At 42.1% G+C, this 24,225-nt stretch overlaps 1 protein-coding gene across 1 annotated transcript in view; it reads right to left on the bottom strand.

Annotated features, from left to right (window-relative positions):
• Positions 1-24,225, bottom strand: part of LOC126267269 (kynurenine 3-monooxygenase) — a 164,403-nt gene that overhangs the window by 94,871 nt on the left and 45,307 nt on the right. Inside the window, exons 3-4 of the mRNA XM_049972335.1 lie at positions 23,243-23,436; positions 10,856-10,904 (exon numbers count right to left, since the gene is read on the bottom strand). Of these exons, the coding sequence (XP_049828292.1) occupies positions 10,856-10,904; positions 23,243-23,436 (243 nt within the window). The remainder of the gene's footprint in view (positions 1-10,855; positions 10,905-23,242; positions 23,437-24,225) is intronic.

The following is a 24,225-nucleotide window of genomic DNA, read 5'->3' as shown; positions in this document are numbered from 1 at the left end:
AAACTCTGACAACAGAACGGTACGTCACCGAATCATATGTTCTCACTTTTCATCTCTCATGCTATAGTATCGTGGTGCCATATTTCAACAAGACAACGCCAGTCCACATATGATGTGTGCCTCCATGAACAGTCTGCTTGATATTGCGATATTCCTGTGGCCAGTATGATCACCAGCTATATCCCTGACAGAACATTCGTAGCACCAGTTCGGACAACAGTTCTGTTCCAGTTTAGTATCGAGGGTATCAGAGACCAGTTACAAAATCTGTAGGCCAGCCTGCCTCAGGAGAGGATGTAACGGCGTTATAACACCCTTACCAACCGAATCAGTGTAGGCGTCCAGCCGAGAGAGGGTGTAACGTCATACTGATAAATGGGGTCATATTGCCAAATTCTTGGCATATTTGACTTGATTTTGTAATCACTGAAATGACATCAAATATCCTCTCAACTCGTAAGGTTTCACTTAGCTCCTTCCCTTCTGGATGCTTCACTTTTCTATGTATTTTTAACAAAGACTCAGTTTTTTAATCATGCAATTTTAGTATCTATTTATGGAACTGTTAACCATGTTTTACTTGTTCTCACAGTGGTTGGATCTTTCGATGTTTTCACTGGTCGTCAGCCAGTCACATGTATCGGGGAATAACGTTTAGCATTCTCCAGATAAGTCTCATTTCGTTTAATATTTTATAACGTAACTATATTGTATTTCGTTATTGCGTGATAAAACGGTATGGCCCTACACGCAAATATGCCTGCTCAACATGTATGATTTTTACTATCCATTTTAATATGTTAATAAGAAACTACTGAATGTGTTGTGACTTCGTAGTTGTGAATGTGCTGTTATTTCAAGAGAGTGTTTCAAGTCTTTAATACGGATAAACGGGTAAATGATCCAAGAATATTACTCACGAGGCAAGACTTAGTTCATCTAACTAAGCATTTAGTTCATATTCTGTGAGGGTGCTGATAACCACGTTGACTGATCTGAAACCAATATCATCATTAATGTCATAAACGCATTACGCGTTCTATATCGTCAGGGAATACTGCTGCGTGTAAATGTGAGTTAAGTCTTTTATGGCAAGTAATACACTTGTGTTGTGCCCAGGTATCTAGTCAGTTGAACACACAGAAAAAACGCGATATTTCAGCAACGTAAAATAATCTATTCCAGGTCACGTAGACCATTAAGAAAAAGTGATGAAGGTGATCGCCCTGTAACATTAAGTAAATCGCTGATATATTACGATCTTGACGTTTGCGAACTATGTGTTCACACCACACCTCACAAATGTGCCGTAGGATGTATGAGTCACGCAATCCGCTCAAATGAGCAACGGCAGTTGTATAGGCAGTACGCCATATTTTCACAGCGGTTCATTGCCGAAGGAAAAGAATATGACGGCTCAAAATTTCTTAGCCAGACAACCACTGAGAATGTGTGTCAATAAAGGGTGCAGTGCGTCCAGCTTAGCACAGTATGGTTAACTTGATCATGCTGGATTTTCGAGAAACATCCAGATGAAAACCGTGAATATCTATTCTGAGAGGAATTTTGCGATAATATTGTGTTGTACTGGAAACTGAAAGAAGCATGGATTTCCTTTCCGAACAAAGTAGCAATGAATATCAGCCCTCCTCGATTTGTTCCTTTTTCAGCATAAGTGTAAACTCACCAGTTCGTTAGCAGCCTGTCAGTAACTGACTGCCTTTATATTTTTATGTGGCACCATAGTGCCTGCTGCTGTCCGATTGTGGCCCGAAATAAAGTTCCTTTTAACTCCTCTATATATTTTCAGTTACGAGGTTCCAAGTCATTTGTGACAGAGTTCCGGTAACTGCTCTCAGGAATATTATACAACCAAATTCATTGCAACATGAATGTGACTTTTTACAGGTCAGTGGACGAGTAATTACAACGTCGGATATACGCACGTAAAGTAAATCGTAATTTTCTCATTCTGACTACATTTTCAGAGTCGTAGGTAATCATCTTCATATTAAGTATCTCTGAAAGATAAAGCAATTTTTCGACCGACGATACGACTCGCAAACTACAAGATTTGATTAGTGATTTACTAATATCCCAAATGATTTAAATATAAGCTGTTATAATAAAACAATCGAATGAATTACTAGCGAAAACAAAATTTCTGGATAGGCGATGTTATCATATGATCTTACCACCCTTCCAACGGACTGCATCAATACTTGTTACTGAAAAACTGGCAAAAGGTTTAGTTACTAGTGCATCCGTTTTTAGTATAATTTTCAAATAATGATGACTGCATTTTCGGATCAAGGTTATATATCACTCTGTGAACATCTGATAAAGCGCGATTCCATTCTGCGATGGCGTTTCAAAGCTTTGTCCTGCAAACTGTTATATCCTTTTCAGTTATCACAGTAGTTAGCACTGGAAAAAATCTGGAGCGCCTACGAGGTTCTGCGCTGCTTTAAAAATCCATTTCATAACTGCGACAGCAGCCGGATATTGAATTTCCTTTAATTCTCGTATTTTCATTTCCGGGGAGCTACCTGAGTTGTGACCTGTGTTTAACGCAACAGGACGGTTTTCTGAAGGCTAATACGTCCCGAAAAATCACCCGGGAGAGTCAGCACAAACTTTCGCAAAGGCGTTTCTGAAACATACGAAAAGCAAAAGTTAACTTATTGTATTAATTCGCTTAGTAAAGATCTGTTTGTCTGTCTCTGAAGACGATTTTCTTCTAGAAGTTAACTCATGTCAGTATGCTTTATAACCATGATCATCTTGATGTCCCAGCTGTTTCTTGTTAATACTAATTAAGAAACCACCACAGCTCTGTGGATACACATTTATTGTGTCACAACCGAGTTCGTTGAATGAAGGATCACCAGGTTAAAAAGGATCATCAGGCTACGTTGCCAACAGTCTTCATAAGAAATACTCGTTTTGGAACAACTCTGTGAGGTGACTCCAAAAAGAAAAAAAAGACAGTATCTGTTGCAAAAGGATTTATTACTAACGACGCGTTTGTTACAGAGAGTTTCGATAACTGCTTTCAGAAATGTTATACAACCGAATTTATAAGGTAAGCAGTAGTTGGACTACAATTTCTTTGATCAGGATAAAATGTAGGCCTTTGTTTTATTGATTATGTAAAAGCTTTAGAAACAATACGTCATCATATATTTATGGAAATTCCCAAAAATGTGGATATAGATCAGAAACACATCCGCCGTATAGAAGGTTTGTATTGGAGTCAGACGGCACAGGTAAAATTTGATAATGATAATTTGATAATAATTAGTTCAAATGAGGTAAATCAAAAATTTGCTGCATATAGTACCTCCAAATATGAAGTTTCCCGGAAAACTTTCACTCTGGCGTAGTTGGAAGCAATTTCGCAATTCCAAATGGTTCAAATGGCTCTGAGCACTATGGGACTTAACTGCTGTGGTCATCAGTCCCCTAGAACTTAGAACTACTTAAACCTAACTAACCTAAGGACATCACACACATCCATGCCCGAGGCAGGATTCGAACCTGCGACCGGAGCGGTCGCAAGGTTCCAGACTGTAGCGCCTAGAACCGCTCGGCCACCCAGGCCGGCTCGCAATTCCATCTCAGTATAATTTATCAAGGCAAAGACGCAGCAATATAATAAAGTGCAGTAAAAAACCTAGGAAATTGCGGCAGTTATCCGTTCTTTTCTATGACAAAAAACGACAATATCTGTGAGCGAGACGTGTCTCAAACGAGCGGATTACCCTTGTATTTATTTCTTCAAAGCGTTAAGAAATGTTCAATCCAAATAACAAATGCAAATTATTAAGTTGCCAATGGAACGTACGTACAAAATCCACAATGCTTTTGAACGAGATCTGTCTGAGCCAAGGGCAATGAATATTTGTAGGGGCCTTACGGACAAATCTTACTGCACACTATAGCCACATGACAGTTGGAGTCGAAATATGCTGGCGGCCAAAATTCCATTCTGCGAATCTGAATACATACTACATAAATTTGTCTGCTCTGTGATGTCTCCCTCTGATCACGTAAAGCTTTCCGTTCAGTTCCTCAGTCTAGACCAGCGCGCTTTTGCTAGTCCGCAGTCAGAGAACACACTTGGGATATCAACGCCCCTGTCAGCTTAACATTCAGATATCGCCGAAACCCGAAGGCAAAAGAAAAGAGAGACCAACATCATCATCTTGTTTGAACAGAAAGAGAGTGGATGGCGTATGACTGATTACTGTAATTTGTACAAACAAACTGCTTCAGTTATTATTATTATTGTTATTAGTATTATTTGCAAACTTGGCAATGCTCCCCAAGCGCTAAGTATGTATTGGAATTGGATGTACCTCCAAATCTTCTTCCCCCTCTGTTTGTCTATCTCTTCTTCCTCCCCCCTCTCTGTTCATGTTCTCCTCCCCTCTCTCTCTTCATCTCCTCCATCCCCTTCTCTCTCTGTCCCTCTCCTCCTCCTCCCTCTCTTATGTCGTATTTCCTCCATTCTCTCTTTGACCTTGAACCTTGCTTATCGTTAGTGCAAACAACGCTTGACTGGGAACTGAAGTCACTTAAAATAGGTGGCTAAATCGGTGGAGATCATTGATGTTCAGAGTACGAGAGAGACCTCTCCAGGTGTTGGATGTATGAGGACAATAGCTCTAATGACAGTATTTTGCATAGTTTTAATCTACGAGGGTGGGATTACAAAGTTTCGGACAATTCAAATTCTGTAGTAATATTCAAATCATAAGCTGATAAATCATATTAGAACTGTCCGTTTTCCGATAATAATGACTGCAAGGAAGAAAACAGGAAGCACATTGTTGTGTACACAATTTTTGTTTTAAATTTTATATAAGGAGAAAGAATACACATGGGAGAACAATTTATCTAATGGTTTAAATACCTTGTTGTTGTAGTTAAAAAGAACTGCAGGAAAGAAAAGTAAACCGTATATTTTCACAACACAACACAGCATTTTACTTCTTACAATCGATTTAAAAGGCAACTTGTGGAATACCACATAAAAATTTGAAGTAATTCGGTCAGGAACTTTTCGAGATTTTTGCTTTCAGTTTTCCCCCAATTCGAAGTAAATTGATCAAGAACTTTTCGAGATTTTTAGTAACAACATTTCTCATTTACATATTATACTTGCCTTCTAGCCCTTTCCCATAGCTTCACTCATATATGTGTTTGACATGTGTATTGCACATATCTCCTCATGCCCATCTCTGTACCCACCTCTTCCTCCCTCTGTCTGTATGCCTCATCCTCCCATCTCTATATCCTCCTAACCACTCTTTCTGCCTCTTTATCTCCTTTTCCCCCTTTCTTTGCCCATTTCCTTTACCTTCTCTCTCCTATCATATGCCTTTCCTCTGATGATATCTCTCTCCTTCTCCACCCTCCTTCCTTTTCCATCTGCCCACTACTGAACTACACCTTCCACCTGGCTTATGCAATTCCTTCTCCTCTCTCTCTGTCCATTTCCTCCCTCACCTCACTCTGTCCATCCACTCCTCTATCCGTCTCAACCTGTCCCCAGGTCTGCTCATCGAAACATGCAGCTCCTGCAATACAGTTAATAAAGCAGGCCAATAACAGTCCTGCAGCACACCTCACATTCACAGCAGCCTACACATCAGGGGCTTGAAAATCATGTATTTGCTCCTGACGTAGAGGGCACTATGCAAAGCAGTTCAGTAAAACAGCCTGATACTGTTACAGCAGGCCCGTCATGCAGGGCAGTCTACATGTCAGAGTCCAGAAAATTGTTTCTCACCCCTAATATATAAACTGCTCTGCAATGCAGGTTGGATTTGCACGGCAATGCTGTTCCCACACATTTCTGTTATGCAGGGCAGAGTATACACACAGGGGCGTTTTTGCCCATATCTCTGCTCCTATTGGAGCTGGAGGTTATAAACCCACAGTGTTTATACTCCTGAAGTCTGCTGTTTCTGTACCACATTTGGCTGAAATCGATCCAAGGGTTTGGGAGGATACTCCAGACATACACCCATATTCTCTGCTTTATTAGAAAATGTTTATATATTATGTATATTAAAATATAATGTATGCACATGCAAGTTTTTATTACAGCATTGTGTAAATTTTTAAGTAAATAGCTCTGCTCCTGAACTTATCGAGACTTTTGGTAACATAATTAATTTGAACGACTATAGTTGTAGCCAAGGAGATACAGTACCTCAATTGTTGTAGGTGTTTCTGATTAACATGGCATGACTAAATGTAACGCAATTCCCCATAGTACTGATAAAAATAGTTAAGACAACTTAACAGAGAGATATCTTGAAGTCTACAGGGTGAAAAACTCACAGGAAATAAGAATAAATATAGAGCAGATTTGTTTTAGCGTCCCACATAAAGGAACTGACCATTTAGGGACATAATAGCTTGACACAGAACAATCAAGACTGCTCGCATTACTAACAAAATATTTATGTAATTTTTTTTCGCCCTTAAGCAGTGTCTTTACAATAATATTTATAGTACCTTTGCAGTGTAGGAGGCACTCAATTACCTTGCTTCAAATTAGTACAGCGTATTTTGGCTCCAGCTAGTCAGTAATAAATGGGAAGTTGGATACTGACAAACCATCTTACTCACTACTAGAACTGAACTAATAACCCAATACTAGTAAACTATATTCACAGGTAGCTTCGCTGCCTAACGCTCTGCTTCCTGAGCGGAAAGGCATGCCAGTCCCCGGCACGAATCCGCCCAGCAGCTTAGTGCCGAAGTCTGGCGTGCCAGCCAGCATGTGGATGGATTTTAAGGTGGTTTTTCATCTACCTCGGCGAATGCGGGCTGGTTCCCATTATTCCGCCTCAGTTACACTACGTCGGCCATTGCTGCGCAAACACTGTCTCCACATTTGTGTACACCATCTTTACTCTACCATGCAACCATGCAAACATTTTTTTTGTGGGGCTACGCTCGTCTGATATGAGACGTTCTCGGAGGGGAGGGGGGGGGGGAGATCTACTGGGGCCGAACCACACAATAACCCTGGGTTTGGTGTGGGGCGGCGGTGGGGTGAGTGGACTGCTGTAGCCTGTTGTGGGACTGTGAACCACTGAGGGCTACCGTGGGGACTAAGCCTCTCTGTCGTTTCTAGGTCCCTGGTACAATACAAAATAACAATACAATCTATATTCAAACATACAAAAACAATTTAAAAATTTATCTTATTTTATACGAAAAAGAGAATACTTCACATTCTTAAAATTAAACATAAAACAAAGCTACTTATAGTTAAAGGCAAACTAATTCGACGTTAGTTGAAATCAGGATAACTGGAGACTGGTGTTATATCATTAATGTAGCATTCAAAAAGAAATTAGTTTTGCATCACGCAGCCCCTTTTACATAGTAGTGATTTACAAAATCAAAAATATCAGCTGATGGAAGATTAATGACTGTAGCCGCCCTCCGTAGATCTGCTGTCGTCGACTTCTCTGACGTAAGATAGTGATGTTATCTACTGTATATGCCTGACTTTTCGTTATCTCTACACATCAGATGGAGCAGCCACAAACATCTGTACTGTAACGGTGACTAAACTTCGGTGTTTCATAACAGTAACTAATGTTGACTTTTTGCATAGTCGATCGCCCTTCATTTGGTGCTACATTACCGAAGACAAGATGGTTAATAACATCTTCTCATTTTAGTTATTATTTCAGCTTCCTATCTGCACTGTTTCCGAATATGTATTATTTCTATCCGATTGGAAATGAAATGTTAAATAGCTTTTAAGTCAGAATTTTATGCTTCGTAATCTTTCATAATCGAACCTGCCGTCATCCAGAGATATAGTTTGCAGCTTGCCTATGATTATCGTTGACTAATACACACGCTGTTGTGGAAATAAGGGTGGAAAGGGAGGGTTTATCCTACAATTACTCTCAGCAATTATGACAGCTATAATGTGCGTGATTTTTATAGTCCGTCACTCAAAGATATTATAGCAAGCACTATGGCCCATTGCTGTACTTCGATACAGTCATTCAAACTTAGCAAGCGTTTACTTTCACAAAGCTAAGTGTCAAATTCTGTTCTTAGGTTCAATTTAACGTCCCTTCGTGTTGTCCAGAGATCCTATTATCGGCATGTAATAGAGTTTAATACTGATCGCTACTTTCTCTCGCGCATACAATTCCTGAGATCTTCTTAGTCCGTGACCTTTCGAAAAGAGTAATTCTGTTCCGTATAAATTAATTATAGTCACATTTATTGCAGTTTAACAGAAGTGTCCTGATACCTCCCGTAGCATATCACACGGAAATGCTAGCTATATCGCACGCCGTAGCTACGTAGAGTCATTCAGAGCGCAGAAAACAAAACAAGAGAACTAACGATACCCGCGCACGGTTTATATAGTAGAATTTAGAAACACAAATAGCCGCGTTGAACCCTGTTTGATTTCCCTCAGGGGCTACATTGCTGCGGGCGTCAGTCTGAGATATCATATGTCGATATATTTGATTAAAACTTGTTCAGTGCTATTAATTATTTCCGATATATCGATCACCTCTCCCTTATATGAGAATAAGCCTGATAATATTGTTCTCAACTAAACGAGCGGTTACATGATACAGCTAAAGTAGTTTTTACGCCAGCACTATCTACAATATTGTGGGGTCCGACCTTAACACTATAGCACAAATTTTGTGATTTTACATTGTCCCGTCTGCTTCATCTACAAAATGGAGGATGCAGTAACAGTCTCTAAAAGCTTTGACGTCTCCTGAGGAAATACAGAAAAATGGCAGTTTGATATTAAATTTCCAAACCCTTATTCAAGGTTGGTTCAAAATGGTTCAAATGGCTCTGAGCACTATGGGACTTAACATCTGTGGTCACCAGTCCCCTAGAACGTAAAACTACTTAAACCTAACTAACCTAATGACATCACACACATCCATGCCCGAGGCAGGATTCGAATCTGCGGCCGTAGCTATGGCGCGGTTACAGACTGAAGCGTCCAGAACCGCTCGGTCACACCGCCCGGCGATAGGACTTTGACTGAAGTTAATAAAAGCTAGTATGGAATTCTCAGCTTTAGTTCTGATAAGTATATTTCATACAAGTACTTTCAGTAATATACAATGACAAAAAAAAATCGCAAAAACGAAAAGAGATTGTTCGTTGGTAGGTAAAACAACTCCCAAAGTACGTTGTGGAAACTTCCTGACAGATTAAAACTGTGTGCCGGACCGTGACTCGAACTCGGGACCTTTGCCTTTCGCATGCAAGTGCTGTACCGACTTTGAAAATTTGTGTTGGACTGAGACTTGAACACTGATTACCATCCGACTGAGCTACTCAAGCACGACTCATGCCCCGTCCTCACCGCTTTAATTCCGCCAGTACCTCGTAGCCTACCTTCCAAACTAACATTCTAGATACGTTGTGGAAAGTTAAAGGGGAAAAATGAATGCGGAAACACACCTAAAAAAAGGAAACGAATGGTACGAACAGAAACGGGGAAAACATACACCATAAGGAAAAGTAGTATATTGTATTAAAACCATAGAGCAGATGATCCGGGCTAAAGAATTGATGTAACGTAATGAAATTTCGTGGCCGAGCGATCTGGGGCGCTGCAGTCATGGACTGTGGGGCTGGTCTCGGCGGAGGTTCGAGTCCTCCCTCGGGCATGGGTGTGTGTGCGTTTGTCCTTAGGATAATTTAGGTTAAGTAGTGTGTAAGCTTAGGGACTGATGAACTTAGCAGTTAAGTCCCACATGATTTCACACACATTTGAACATTTTTTTATGAAATTTCGGGAGTGCGTTTGTTTGAGAACATATTTAAGTGATTAACATTGCGAAATCTTAGGTTGAAGAAAGTGCAAGATAAGCCGCTGCAAATTTGAAATGCTGGTACTATATCTTAATAACCGATGTAAGTGCTAGAGTGTCGAATGCAAACATGCAAACGTGAATGCATTGTGTTGTACAGGTGCCGGATGTCAGTTTTGGAATGGAATTGCATGCCAGTTGCACTTGATCGGTCAACTCCAGATGTAGGTCCAGTGTGTTGGTTGCAGACCTCAACTGGCCCCCTGCTAACCAACACACGGCCATCGCTGGCACCGAGGCAGCACCAGAATTCATCAAAAAACACAACATACGTCCACCCTGTCCTCCAATGAGCTCTCGCTTGACACCACTGAAGTTGCAAATGTTGGTGGTTTGATGCGCACTACAGGGCCTTTGACTCTGAGCTGTCCTCGAAGTAACCGATTCGTAACAGTTAGATGTGCCACTGTGGTGCCAACTGCTTCTCACATTGCTACTGCAGATGAGGTACGACGCGCCAGAGCTATGTGCCGAATATCATGGCGTTCCCTCTCAGTAGTGCCTCGTAGCCGTTCGGAGACCGGTCTTCTCACCACGGCTGCCAGCAATCATGTAGAGGGGCTGCATTCCTACCAAGACTTCCTGTAATATCTCAGAAGGTGCATCCAGTTTCTCATAGCCCTATTATACGACCTCGTTTAAACCCAGGTGTTGATAATGGCGTCTTTGACTAACATCAACCCTTCACGTCCAATCTCAAGTGTAACTAACGCTCACGACCGTGTATTTGATGCAAACCGGATTTGCATCCTCATAGAGACGCTACTGATGACACTCTTACGCGACTGACGAGAAACAGACATCGTCTTTCAGATGTAGAAAAATGTCTACCAACTTTTGTTTATGTCGCACAATTCCTTCTTTTGTGTTGCGGTTTTTTGTCCGTCAGTGTTGTAATACCTAATTGAAACAAGAAACTGTGAAGATGTGTCTCAAATGACTGTTCTTACCTGAAAGCAGAACTTCGTTCAGATACTTCCTCCCAACGGAATAGATGCACTGGAACAAAAGAAAACAAAGTGAAAAAAAGCAGTTACAGACCAAAGGAAAAGCAAAGATTTCAATACTCGTTAAACATTACATTCTCGTGACTGAATCATGTAAAATTCAATAAACAACAAATAAATTCTTCAATAGCAAGAAGTCAGATAACTTTAGAATAAGATATTCAGCGATGTGATCTACAGTTTAAACGCTACACAGGTATCGGTTTTGCTTGATTCTCTGGTGAACGTAATAATTAGCTCGTTGATTAATAGATTCAGTGGAGCAACATGATCTAAATCAACAGATCCCCAGCGAACACAATGTCATTTTTGTATGTCAGATGTGACAAGTAAAAGATACAATGTAACACAAAGTGACATATTACACATACACTTATAGCATCCTTGGATAATTATCGTGTATTAAGAGACTGTGAATACAGTAACTCTCTGGGTGGTTCACATCGCCTCAGAGCTAAAGACGAGAACTGTCTTTCGACGTTACGTTCCATTATTTCAAAGAGGTAAGTTTATTCAGAACAGGAATATGTCACCGAAATACAGCCCGAAAGTCCCAGGCGCTCCGTGACCGTTGCCTGTCCTCTTGCTAAGTTTGGTAGTGATATTTTTCTTCTACCTGTTGCGGTCATGCCTGTGTTTATGCTGATGCTCATGAAAGAATAACACGAAGGATACCACAGAACTTAATATTCCCATCCGTCAAACCAATAGTCATTGACAGTGCCATCAGGCCTCTCTCTTTGACTCACTGCAGAAAGGCTCTTGATTCAACAACTACATTTTCACGAAGGTCGGAGTTTCTCGTCCACACAACCTTTTGCGCATTAGTTCACCGGATTCATGGAGAAGGAAGGAAGATTATCGTTTAATATTTTGTCTCCGATGAAGTCATTATACGGGAAGCACAAACCGGGCAAGGTGGTGCAGGAGTATGGTGTTTCAAATCACTGTCCGGCCATCGAGATATAGATTTGCAATGATTTCCTTAAATCGATCAAAATGAATGAATTGATGGTTCCTTTGACAGAGTACAGCTGGCTTTTCTCCCAATCCTTCCACATTCCAAGCTTGTGTTCCGTCTCTAAACCATAATCTTACTTCGTTATCGTACCACAATCTCCGACTCGGACTGGGGAGGGGGATTATGGGGGTGGTAGCGAAATTGACTGTAACTTTTATGAGAACAGTCGGAGAATTTGCCTTAAGAAGTTTACGGGATCTGCAGCAAATATAAATTTGGAAAGTCAGATACGCTGTCCTTCAGATTGCGCCACCTTACTCGGTTAATGAGAGACAAGGTAATCGTCTGTGGGCTTCTCAAAGTCCCCACTCCACAAATCAGCAGAAGGGAGTAGGCTATAAGACTCAGGTAGGATGTTTGGACGGAGATTTGAGTCTAGATTACTAATCTTTTTTTTTTCTTTGTTTGGCCAACCAATCCTAGTTTCAAGGCTTCTTTTTTATTATTGGATCTTTCATTGAAAATTATTTCCTTCTACGTCAACTAGCGTTGTTTCAACGAAACGATAAGGAAGGTTTTATTACCTTTGTTAAGCTCACTTGTCGAAGATGTATTTGCACGGAACTAATATCCTAGACGTTGAACACCGAAAACCTCAAGAACAAAGCCACCTACTACACTGAAGCGCCAAAGAAACTGGCATAGGCATACGTATTCAAGTACAGAGATATGTAAACAGGCAAAATACCGCTCTTCGGTCGGCAACTCCTATATAAGACAGCAATGTCTGATACAGTTGTTAGAGCGGCTACTGCCGCTACAATGGCAGGTTATCAAGATTTAAATGAGTTTGAATGTGGCGTTATAGTGGGCCCACGACCGATGGGACACAGCATCTCCGAGATAGCGATGAAGTGGGGATTTTCCCGGACGACCATTTCACGAGTGTACCGTGGATATCAAGAATCTGGCAAAACATCAAATCTCCGGTACCGCTATGTCTGGAAAAAGATCCTGCAAGAACGGGACCAACGACGACTGAAGAGAATCGTTCAGCGTGACTGAAGTGCAACCTTGCAGCAAACTGCCGTAGATTTCAATGATGAGCCATCAACAAGTGTCAGCGTACGAACCATTCAACGAAACATCATCGATATGGGCGTTCGGAGACGAAGGTCCACTCGTGTACCATTGGTGACTGCACGACACAAAGCTTTACGCCTCGCCTGGGTCCGTCAACACCAACATTGGACTGTTGATGACTGGAAACATGTTGCCTGGTCGAACGAGTCTCGTTTCATATTGTACCGAGCGGATAGACGTGTACGGGTGTGGAGACAACCTCATGAATCCCTGGACCCTGCATGTCAGCAGGGGGCTGTTCGAGCTGGTGGAGGCTCTGTAATGGTGTGGGACGTGTGCAGTTGGAATGATATGGGACCCCTGCTGCGTCTAGATACGAATCTGACAGGTGACACGTACTTAAGCATCCTGACCACCTGCATCCATTCATGTCCATTGTGCATTCCGACAGACTTGGGCAATTCCACCAGGACAACGCGACACCCCACACGTCCAGAATTGCTACAGAGTGGTTCCAGGAACACTCTTCTGAATTTAAATCTTCCGTTGGACACTAAACTTCCCAGACATGAAAATTGTTGAGGATATCTGTGATGCCTTGTAACGTGCTGTTCAGAATAGATCACAACCCCCTCGTGCTCTTACAGATTTATGGACAGCCCTAAAGGATTCATGGTGTTGCTGCACTTTTGCGTGCTCGCGGCGCCCCTACACGATAGTAGGCAGGTGTAACAATTTCTTTGGCTCTTCAGTGCAGATACTTCATTATCTCAAGAAATGAACGTCGCTCGGATACGCGATTTCTTTTAGACAAGCACGTTTCAAGCAGTATGCGTAGGTAGGTCCCGTGCGACAGATGCCGTGACGTTTGTGTATTAAGAGAATATTGTTGTTTGATGGGAGACACAGGTTCAAATGGCTCTGAGCACTATGGGACTTAACTTCTGTGGTCATCAGTCTCCTGGAACTTAGAACTACTTAAACCTAACTAACCTAAAGACGTCACACACATCCATGCCCGAGGCAGGATTCGAACCTGCGACCGCAGCGGCCACGCGGTTCCAGACTGTAGCGCCTAGAATCGCTCGGCCACTCCAGCCGGCGGAGAGACAGGTTTAGGGAGTGGAACCACACTGTAGTATGCGTTGGAGGAAGAAGTTAATAGAGTATGGTGGTTTAACTAGTTAGCAGTTTAATCAGTGACCTTTGGCTATTTGGTTATGCCGACATAGGAATTTCACGCTAGTTAAGGAATGAATTCATGATACATAATGTAACATTTATGTACGAACTGAGGCTCAGAAAATGGGAAAGACATTTCAGCAGACCGTTGAGTCCGTGCTTGGCTTTACGGCCATCAGCGTAGGCGGTGAAGTGATTGGGAAGTTCGATAGTCGAGATAAAACGAAAAAGTTGGAGCATTAAGCTCGCATTCCTGATTTGAAAGTTGTTAATGAAATGAATTTTAACCGTAAGGCGGTTATAATGGAGAATACACACGTGTAGATAGGGAAGACGGACGTTGCCTAATTTTGGTTAGTAATTTGACTGAAGAGACTGAGAATACAAATTGCCCAATGGAATTAAGATACGTGAAGGTTCGTTGAAGCTGCAGCAGAAAGTAGACACTGCTTGTTCAGCTGTCGGAGGTTTCACACTGAAAACTTCTGCATGAGACCTAGTTTCCAGTTTTGGTCATGAGCTCGGATTAGATGGTTATCGGGCACTGCTAATATGTCCTGCTCCCGTCTCTGCTGACTTTCTGGTGGCCCCTGAAAAGAATTAATGATCGTGTGACATTGTTGACCAGGAGGCCACATCCGGGGAAGTGCGGCCGCCGAGTGCAAGGCTTATTTCTGATGGCGCCACATTGGGCGACTTGTGCGTTGGTGGTGATGAGATATAATGAGGGCGACATACCACCCACACCACGAGCGGAGAAAATCTCCACATCGGCCGGGAATCGAAGCCGGGCCCGCTGCATGGTAGGCAAGCACGCTACCACTCAGCTAAGCAGGCGGACTCTGGTGGGGCCTACAAATCTGCAGCTGCCGCACGCTGATGCCGAACCATCGCAACTGTTTTGTGTGTGATACGGAGCTGCAATTACTGACGCCCTTCAGCTACGCAGTGCGTTAGAAATAGCGAAGAGCAGTCTTCCTTGCCAACGTTCCGAATATGTCTCGAAGTCCTTAAAACAGTGGAATATAGACATCACAACTAGAATGGGCAGTAAAGTGAATAAATAGTAATCTGTTACGATAAAGTTTCGTGTTATTAAAATGGATGCTCTTCACTTTAGTTGATACTTGCAACCATTGCACGCTGTTAATAAAAATAAGTACGTGAAATTAATTCGCGATGGATGAAACAACAGTTTTCGAATCTCTTAACAGCCAGTATAAGCCTAAGTTTCGGTAAATTATAGTTTGTTAATGAAATAAATGAAAAGCAAGACTAACAGTGAAGCCGACTGGCGGAGCTCCTTTATGAAGTCCAGAGAGATAAAGACAGACAGATACATAGAGAGAGAGAGAGAAATGGCTCTGAGCAATATGGGACTCAACTTCTGAGGTCATTAGTCCCCTAGAACCTAGAAATAGTTAAACCTAACTAACCTAAGGACATCACACACATCCATGCCCGAGGCAGGATTCGACCCTGCGACCGTAGCGGTCTCGCGGTTTCAGACTGGATAGAGAGAGAAGAAAGGTTTTTAGATTTCAATGGCTTTACCACTAGCTTGCCGAGCTCTTACCCCAGAGGTAAAAATTGTTCTCGAGGCCGTCTGAGTATTCGATACCTCGGTTTTGCTCTGAATGTTTCTTGAGTAGCGAGATGGCGTCTCGGAAGACTGAATAAAATAACGTATAATTTAAACATGTTTGTGTCGTTGTTATTATTGGTGCAACTTTCCAGGTGAGTGGTACGTGACATGTTATCACGCAGAAACGATGGCTTGAGCCTTATCTACATACATTTTTATGAGCTGCATTCTAGATCAGCATATTCTTATTCTAGGTGTATCCAAGGGGAAAATTTTTATTCTAACGTTCACTCACTTTAGAGAGTAACATTTCTCCCCTGTGATATGGTCTTCGGTAGCATGAAGCCTTGAGAGGACCAACAGAAAGTACATCCCTCGTAAAGTGTATATACTTAATTGAACACTAAGTAATTGTCATTTGTTTTAAATGTCGCACGTTTCCCGGAGAGAGAGTTGCAAAAATGAACACAAAATTATCCCCACGAGGTGGAAATGTATTGTGTCACAAATTACATGTAACAAATCCTGTAATTGTGTTTTGTTACACACCTAAATGCACACCCCACGGGTCACACGGGTTACTGAACAGCGCATGGCAGACAGTACATCATATTAATACTATCCATTTTCTATCACATTCTATTCAATATGATAATACCAATTCCAAAAAAAGAAGGTGCTGGCAAGGGTGAATATTATCGAATTAGTAGTTTAATAACTCATGGTTCAAAAAAATACTAACACGAATTCTTGACAGAAGAATGGATAAACTGGTAGAAAACAACATCGGAAAACATCAGTTTGGATTTCAGAGAAATGTAGGCTCACCCGAGCCAGTACAGACCCCACGACTTCTCTGAGGGGATAGGTTAAAGAAAGGCAAACCTACGTTTATAGCATTTGTAGACTTAGAGAAAGCTTTTGACAACGCTGACTGGAATACTCTCTTTCAAATTCTGAAGACAGCAGGGTTAAAATACAGGGAGCAAAAGGCTATTTAGAACATGGTGCTGAAACCAGACGGTAGTTGTAAGAGTCGACGGGCTTGAAAGAGTAGGGAGTGAGACAGGGTTGTAACATATCCAAGATGTAATTTAGTCTGTACACTAAGCAAGTAGTAAAGAAAACCAAAGAAAAACTGATGAAAGAGAGAAGAAATAAAACTTCTGAGGTTTGCCAGTGACATTGTAGTTCTGTCAGGGACACCAAAAGACTTGGAAAAGCAGTTGTTCGGAATAGAAAGCGTCTTGAAAGGAGGATATAAGATGAACATCAACAAAAGCAAATCAAGACTAATGGAATGTAGTCGAATTACGTCAGGTTACGCTGAGGGAATTAGACTAGGAAACGAGACACTAAAAGAAGCAAATGACTTTTGCCATTTGGACAGCAAAATAACTGATGATGGCTGAAGTAGAGAGGAAGAAAATATAAAATGGCAACTGCAAGGAAAGCATTTCTGAAGAGGGTAATTTACTAACAATGAATGTAGATTCTGAAGGTATTTGTCTGGAGCATAGCCACGTACGGATATGAAATATGGATGATAAAGCAGTTTAGACAAGAAGAGAAGAGAGATTTTTGAGACGTGATTCTACAGAATTCTGCTGAAGATTTGATGGGTGCATCGTGTAACTAACGATGCGGAACAGAATAGAATTGGGGAGACAAGAAATGTGTAGCACTTCGCCAAAAAAATAGGCGTCCTTTGGTAGCACAGATTCTGAGACATCAATATATCACCAGATTAGTATTGGAAGGAACTATAGGGGGTAAAAATTGTAAATGGAGACCAAGAGATGAATACAGTAAGCAGATTCACATAGATGTAGATTGCAGCAGTTATTTGGAAATGATTCTTGCACAGGATAGAGTAGCATCGAGAGCTGCATCAAACCAGTCTTCGGGCTAAAGATAACAACAACATATTCCACTCCTGTATTTAGTGAGGGGAAAATGTCTGTTACACGCCTCTGTACGTACCCTAATATCTCATATTATATATATTCTCGTCATATCTGCGTGATATATGAGATAGGTGGCAGCATGATGGCCGCACCGTCTTCGTCGAACTTAGCTCTGTAAATTTAGGCATTATTCTTTCGTGGGAACGACGTTGTATTTCTTCCAAGGACTCCTTCGTATGTGATATACCGCACTGATACGACACTAATTATTATTGCACTAGGTTATGATTCTAAATACTGGAACTACAATGTAGCACTGGTCAGTCTAGCTTCTTGTTCATGATTTCTTTTACAGATGCACTGCATTTTCCGAGAAGCCTTCCAACCAATCTGTGCCTTCGTTTCGCCTCCCCTAATACTGTTTTCACGTCATCATCTCGTTTGATATCGTTTCTTAGTGTTACACTTAAATACCTCTACGATATGACGAGCTCAATATCTTGACCACTAATCGCATAACCAGATACAACAAGGTTCTTTCTCTTAGTTATAGGTGTTAGCTTTCATCTATTCCCATTATCTCAGGTCGAAATTTTTTCGAAGTCTTTCTGCACTTCCTTAAGATCGTTCAAGAATGATATTTTCCTGGACAAAACAGCGTCGGACAGCGAACAGTCTCATAGTGTTGCTGATCCATTCTGATAAATCGTTTATGTATACTGCAAACATTGCGCTCCTGTCACGTTTCCTTGGGACACACAATACGCTACTTTTGTTTTTGAGAAACGTTTGCAATCCAGTATAACGAACTAGGTTTTATTGGGCAAATATTTACCAAAGCAATTACATATCTTCGACGATAGTTCGTATACGTGTATTTTGGTTAATAGTAGATGACGTGGTACAGTGTCGTAATTGTTTCCGTAATCTAGGAAGACGGAATCGAACTATTCTGGCTTCGCAAAAAAATACTTTCTTTTTCTTTAAAAAATATTAATTACCCTTTTTATCATTTTGTGAAATACATATCACAACCATCATCATTTTGCAAGTACTGTATTGTATAGTTGGCGCAGCAGACCTCTTGCTTCCAGCTCGTCCTACGTCGTCCACGCTTCCTTCTTTACGCTACGGTCCATTGTCACACTTTCTTTGGCCATCAGCTATCTTTCATCCTATGCAATGTCCGTATCATTTTAGAGGTTTCATCTGTATGGTGTCTGTTATCGATTTCCCGGCACCCATAGCTTCTATTATGCTGTTATTTGTTACACGGTTCAGCTTGAAGATATCACAACGTCATCTATAGAAGTCCATCTCTATTGCAAGCAACTTGTTTTTCTGACGCTTGTTTATTATTTACGTTTCTACTACGTACGTAGCGATGTTTCCAACAATTGGACGACATATTACCTGTTTGGTACTTTTTTTTACTTTTTTATTCCATAGGACCGAGTTCAGTTGAGTATGGTCCTCCTGCCTAGTTCTTTTTTATTATTTATGTCGTCTTCACTTTTTGCGTTTGAGGCTATCATAACCCCAAGATGCTTAAGAGAATTACATCCCCTGATACTTCTGACTCCAGCCTCCAGATCTTCTATGGTGTTTTCGCAAACCTTCAGGTATTTGGTTTTTGTCATGCTTACTGTGAGGCCCCATTTTTCATACTTATCTTTTAACTTCCGAAGCATGTACTCAGCATCATCTTCGTTTCCTGCTACGATGACATGGTCATCAGCGAAGAGAAAAGTGTACAAGATTTCATCTCCCACAGGGACTCCCATGCCTCCATATTTGTCCCTCCAGGCTTTAAGTGCTTCCTCCCCATAAATTTTAAATAGCGTTAGTGATATAGCACACCCATGGTGTATACCTTTAGTAACAGGAGACCTTGGTGACACCGAATTTCCTACTTTGACAACATTCACACAGTCCATTTGGAACTGTTTAACTGCTTTGATGTAAATAATTGTCATAGATTATTTTGTAGTGCCGTATCAAAGGCCTTCTGGAAATCCACGAAGACTAAGTGGGTATCTCTTCCTCTGGCATTTCTCTTCCATATCAGATTCCGTAAGGTGAAGAATGTTCCATCAACACATGAGAATAGATATTATAGCCTCCATCTCTGTTCTTTCTTTGAAGATTCTCCAGTACACTAGCGTTAGTGATGGCATCAGACTTATACCTCGGTAATTTCCACAATCCTCTATAAACCCTTTCTTACAGACTGAAGTAATAATAGACTTTTTCCAATTCTTGGGTATGTGGCCCCCTTTCAGTAATTTCGCAATTGCTCGTGATTTTTGCCAAGGTTACGTCAAGAGTTTTCTGAATGCCTGATAGCAATTTGATCGTCGTTATCATCATCTTCTTCCTCTCCAACAACATCTTCATTCCTATCATGTTGGCTAATTCACTACTCTCCTGTTTTTGCGTAAAAAGTTTTCCCTCATCAAACTCTTCTGCTTTTTTTTTTTTTTTTTTCTCCACGATAGTGCTTTGCTCTCTACCCAATTTCAGAGAATGGCTTCTCATAATTATCAGTGCCATTGAGTATGCGATAAAAATGTGGAATGTGAGCAGGCACCTCAGATGCTTCCTTTCTTTTTCCTTAAAGCATGCCTCTATAGATACTGTATCAACTAGCAAAGGCAAGAAGACCAAGTTCTTTGGAGGAAATCACTAGTAGCAGTCAACCAGAGAAAAGCGCAATAGCGGCGTTCTTATATCTCTTCCTCTTCTTCTTTTCTTTTTCCACGTCTTTTTCGCATCAATTCCGGCGCTGAAATATAGTTTCTATAGTTCTGTCCACAGTTAGCGTCTTTCGTAAACAGCTGTGACTGGGTTGCGATGAATACTCTAACCCAGTTACTGGTCACATGTTAACTAATGCAGGGTATGTCCAACTAACCATGCCCAGGAATTATTTTGGTTGTGGGATAGTAGTATTCGTCTGGTTGTAGCACTGTGAGAGTTGATGTCTTGCTTTTCAGCAAATCAAAGTCAAAGCAACGTTGGTCTAAACCAGTGGTTCCAACCTTTCTGAAACCATTACCCTGAGTGCAGTAAGATATTTGGTACTAATGCGCCCCCCCCTTCTCCCATAACCCCCCCCCCCACCCCACCCCACCACCACCACCACCATAAGCACGTAACTACACTTTACAATGAAACAGCATTTTTTGAACACTTTGATTTTTAAACCGACGGAAGATAAATGACAGTTTATGTAGGTGTTTTGTGAAACAACGAACTTATGAGTGAATGAGACAGTCGGTAGTATTTATTTCCGACAACCTTTTTTTTATACGATGATGGTTGAGTTCTCAGTGTACCGTGAGTGCTACCTACGAATCGTCAGAAAAGAAAACTAACTACCCACATTGAGGGTAGACCCTTGTTACAAAACAACCTTTCTCTGCACCACTCCTCTCCCTAGCTTCATCCACGCCCTACACCCCCATTTAAAATCAACCAAGTTAAAATGTGTGCTGCTATACTTAGTTTGTAGATCTCTTGGCTGCTACTCCTTACTTCTCAACCTCCATAAAATGGAAGATTTCTGGCAGCCTATACTTTTTTTGTGACTACACCATCTAGTAATAGTAATAATAATAATAATAATACTGTTAGCCCCTACAGACGTGTAGTAGCAGTTACATAGTTAATGTTGTCTTATGTCGTCAAACACGTCGTTTATTTGTTGCGGAGTTAATAAAGTACCAATTTATAGCCTATTGCGGGCTCTACCTGCAATACGGAGAAAGTATTTTCTTGAGATATCTGAGCATGTAATATGATGTATAAGTGTCAATTTTACATGTTATGCTACAAAGTACGTGGGGCGTTCAGTAAGTAATGCATCACTTTTTTTTTTTCCTGTAAGCAAGTTGGTTCTATTCAGGATTCCTAAACACAGTATCATTCCCCAGTATTTTGGCTGCAAAACTCCGTTTTTCAACATCATCTCGATTTAGTGCCACAGCCTTACGCCACTTTATAGGAGGGCCTGTATGCCCGCACGATACCACTCTACTGGTCGACATCGTAGCTAACGTCTTGCTGCGTCACTAACCAACCTTCCACAGACTGCGTCCTTCATTGGGCCAAACATGGAAATCGGAAGGTGCGATATCATGGCTGTGGGGTGGATGAGGAAGTGCGACGAAATTTTGTGAGCTCCTCGCGGATACGCAGACTTGTGTGTGGCCTTGCACTGTCATGGAGTAGGTAAAGCTCGTTTGCATTTTTGTGGCGGCAGACACGCTGAAGTCGTTTCTTCAATTTCCTGAGGGCAGCGCAATACACTTCAAGTACCCGAACTTGGAAAAGGGCGTCTCAGCACTACCGACAGAGACGTCTAGTTGTGCTACGAGGTGTTTGTCTGTGGTCCGCCGATCACGTCGAGTGAGAGTGTCCGCACGTTCCAACATTATAGGAGTTTCAGCCGTGTCCGGTCGGCTGGCACGCAGGAGATCGAACAAGTTATCGCGACCTTGATGCGATGATGACAGGACGACTCGCCCAACTACACATCGTGCTTTTGTTCACTGCTAAGTCTTCGCGATATAATACAAGCCCTCGTGAATATCTGCGATGCTTCGGTTTTCTGCCAAAGAACATTCAATGACAGCCGTCTACTTGGAACGCACTTCCGTTACAGACGCCATTTGAAGCGCCATTTGAAGGCTACGTATAGCGCCGCCAGCTGCAGGAGCTTCATGAAACTATAAAGGCTAAAGTGGGAATGTTCCACAATGTTCCATAGCACGTTATGCATTTATTCAACCTAAACGTGTTCTTTTACTTAATGAACGCCCCTCGTATAATGTGTGTGTGTGTGTGTGTGTGTGTGTGTGTGTGTGTGTGTGTGTGTGTGTGTGTGTGTAGTGGATGGACTACGTGACGAAGATGTTCATACACTCGTTTCACAAGTTGATGCTTCCACCACACTGTGTCATGTGTTAATGATAGTACTGGAAATGCTGTGTGGCTAGGGTCTCCCCATCGGGTAGACTCTTCGCCTGGTTGGTTCAAATGGCTCTGAGCACTATGGCACTTAAGATCTGTGGTCATCAGTCCCCTAGAACTTAGAACTAATTAACGGGGAGACCCTTCGCCTGGTTGATTCAAATGGCTCTGAGCACTATGGCACTTAACATCTGTGGTCATCAGTCCCCTAGAACTTAGAACTACTTAAACCTAACAAACATAAGGACACCACACACATCCATGCCCGGGGCAGGATTCGAACCTGCGACCGTATCGGTGGCGCGGTTCGGGACTGAGCGCCTAGAACCGCTTGGTCACAGAGGCCGGTCACTGTCACCTTCAACTGGTGGTAGTTCATCATGCACATATTCTCGCAAAACGGTGGTAATATTAACGATCCTTTAAAAATAATTCAGTTTCGTGACCTAAACACGACAAAATTTCATTTATCGTTCGGAGGGTAATTAGGCCTATCCACAAGTTGGGATCCACTGGTCTGAACTGATCTGAATACTGCAATACTAGAAGGCAGTTAACACGAACGCCTGCACACTACTCCGGCGTGTGAGCGGTGGGCAAAGTTGAGCTGTGAGAGAGCGTAAGGTGGAGTAGCGTACCTGGTGGTGCTGGGGGTCGTAGAGCACGTGGCGGGTGTCGCCGGTGGTGGTGTGCAGCATGCGGCCGCGCATGGGCAGCCCGTGGCTGGACAGCAGCGCCTCCTCGAGGCCCACGGCGCGCAGCGCGGCGCGGCCCCGCGACGACAGCGCCAGGTTGATGGAGCGGCCCTGCACCAGCTGCGCCGTGCGGATGTCTGCAACACCGAGCACCGTGCCTCGTACCGTAGGACTGTGTCTCAACACCACTCCAGCTGTTCCAACAGTTCACGTCACAGTTCCGGAAACCTCGGGCTCTGTTCCATCTTTCGGTCGGCGTGCGATCTAGTGACTTTCGTTGGTACTGCCACAACGACGTATCGTAGCGTTATTAATGTAATGTGGAATTTAATAATAAAAATAACTGTGAAAAACAGACTGAAACATCTTCTATGGTGCAGGTCATGCGTAACAACGGCAACCAATAAATAAATAAATGATTTCAACCACGGTGCTGTGTAATTTTCGATCTTTCGCCCATCCTGCTATCAAGTGACGTCTGGTGGTACTATTTCCAAGCTGTAGTTCATTCTCGCGACAAAAATTACAGTCCCTTAATTTTGATATATTTCGTTAGTTCGATATTTAATTCTGAATTGTTGCATCTGAATGTTGCCGTCTTGTTTTCAGACTGACTAAAACACGTTATGGTAAAATTTATATCTCTTATTCTGATATGTGAACAGGGATCGAATAGCTCTTTTGCAAGCTGCTTGGTAAACCATTACCACCTTCTATAAAGAAATAAAATATTGCACTGGGTGCCGCCGTCTCTACCGAGCCTTCCTTCACACACGTGACCCGGACACACTACAACGCCACCGGCAACTGCAAAGACGCGTCCGCAACTTGCTCGCGGCTAAGAAACGCCGGGACTGGCGACAGACATGCACCCATCTTAATGTTACACTTCCTATCCACTCGTCCAAGTACTGGTCTGCCTTCCG

Source organism: Schistocerca gregaria, chromosome 4 (assembly GCF_023897955.1).
Source record: "Schistocerca gregaria isolate iqSchGreg1 chromosome 4, iqSchGreg1.2, whole genome shotgun sequence".
NCBI classification, from domain to species: Eukaryota; Metazoa; Arthropoda; class Insecta; order Orthoptera; family Acrididae; genus Schistocerca; species Schistocerca gregaria.
This window is presented reverse-complemented; position numbering and strand designations above follow the sequence as displayed.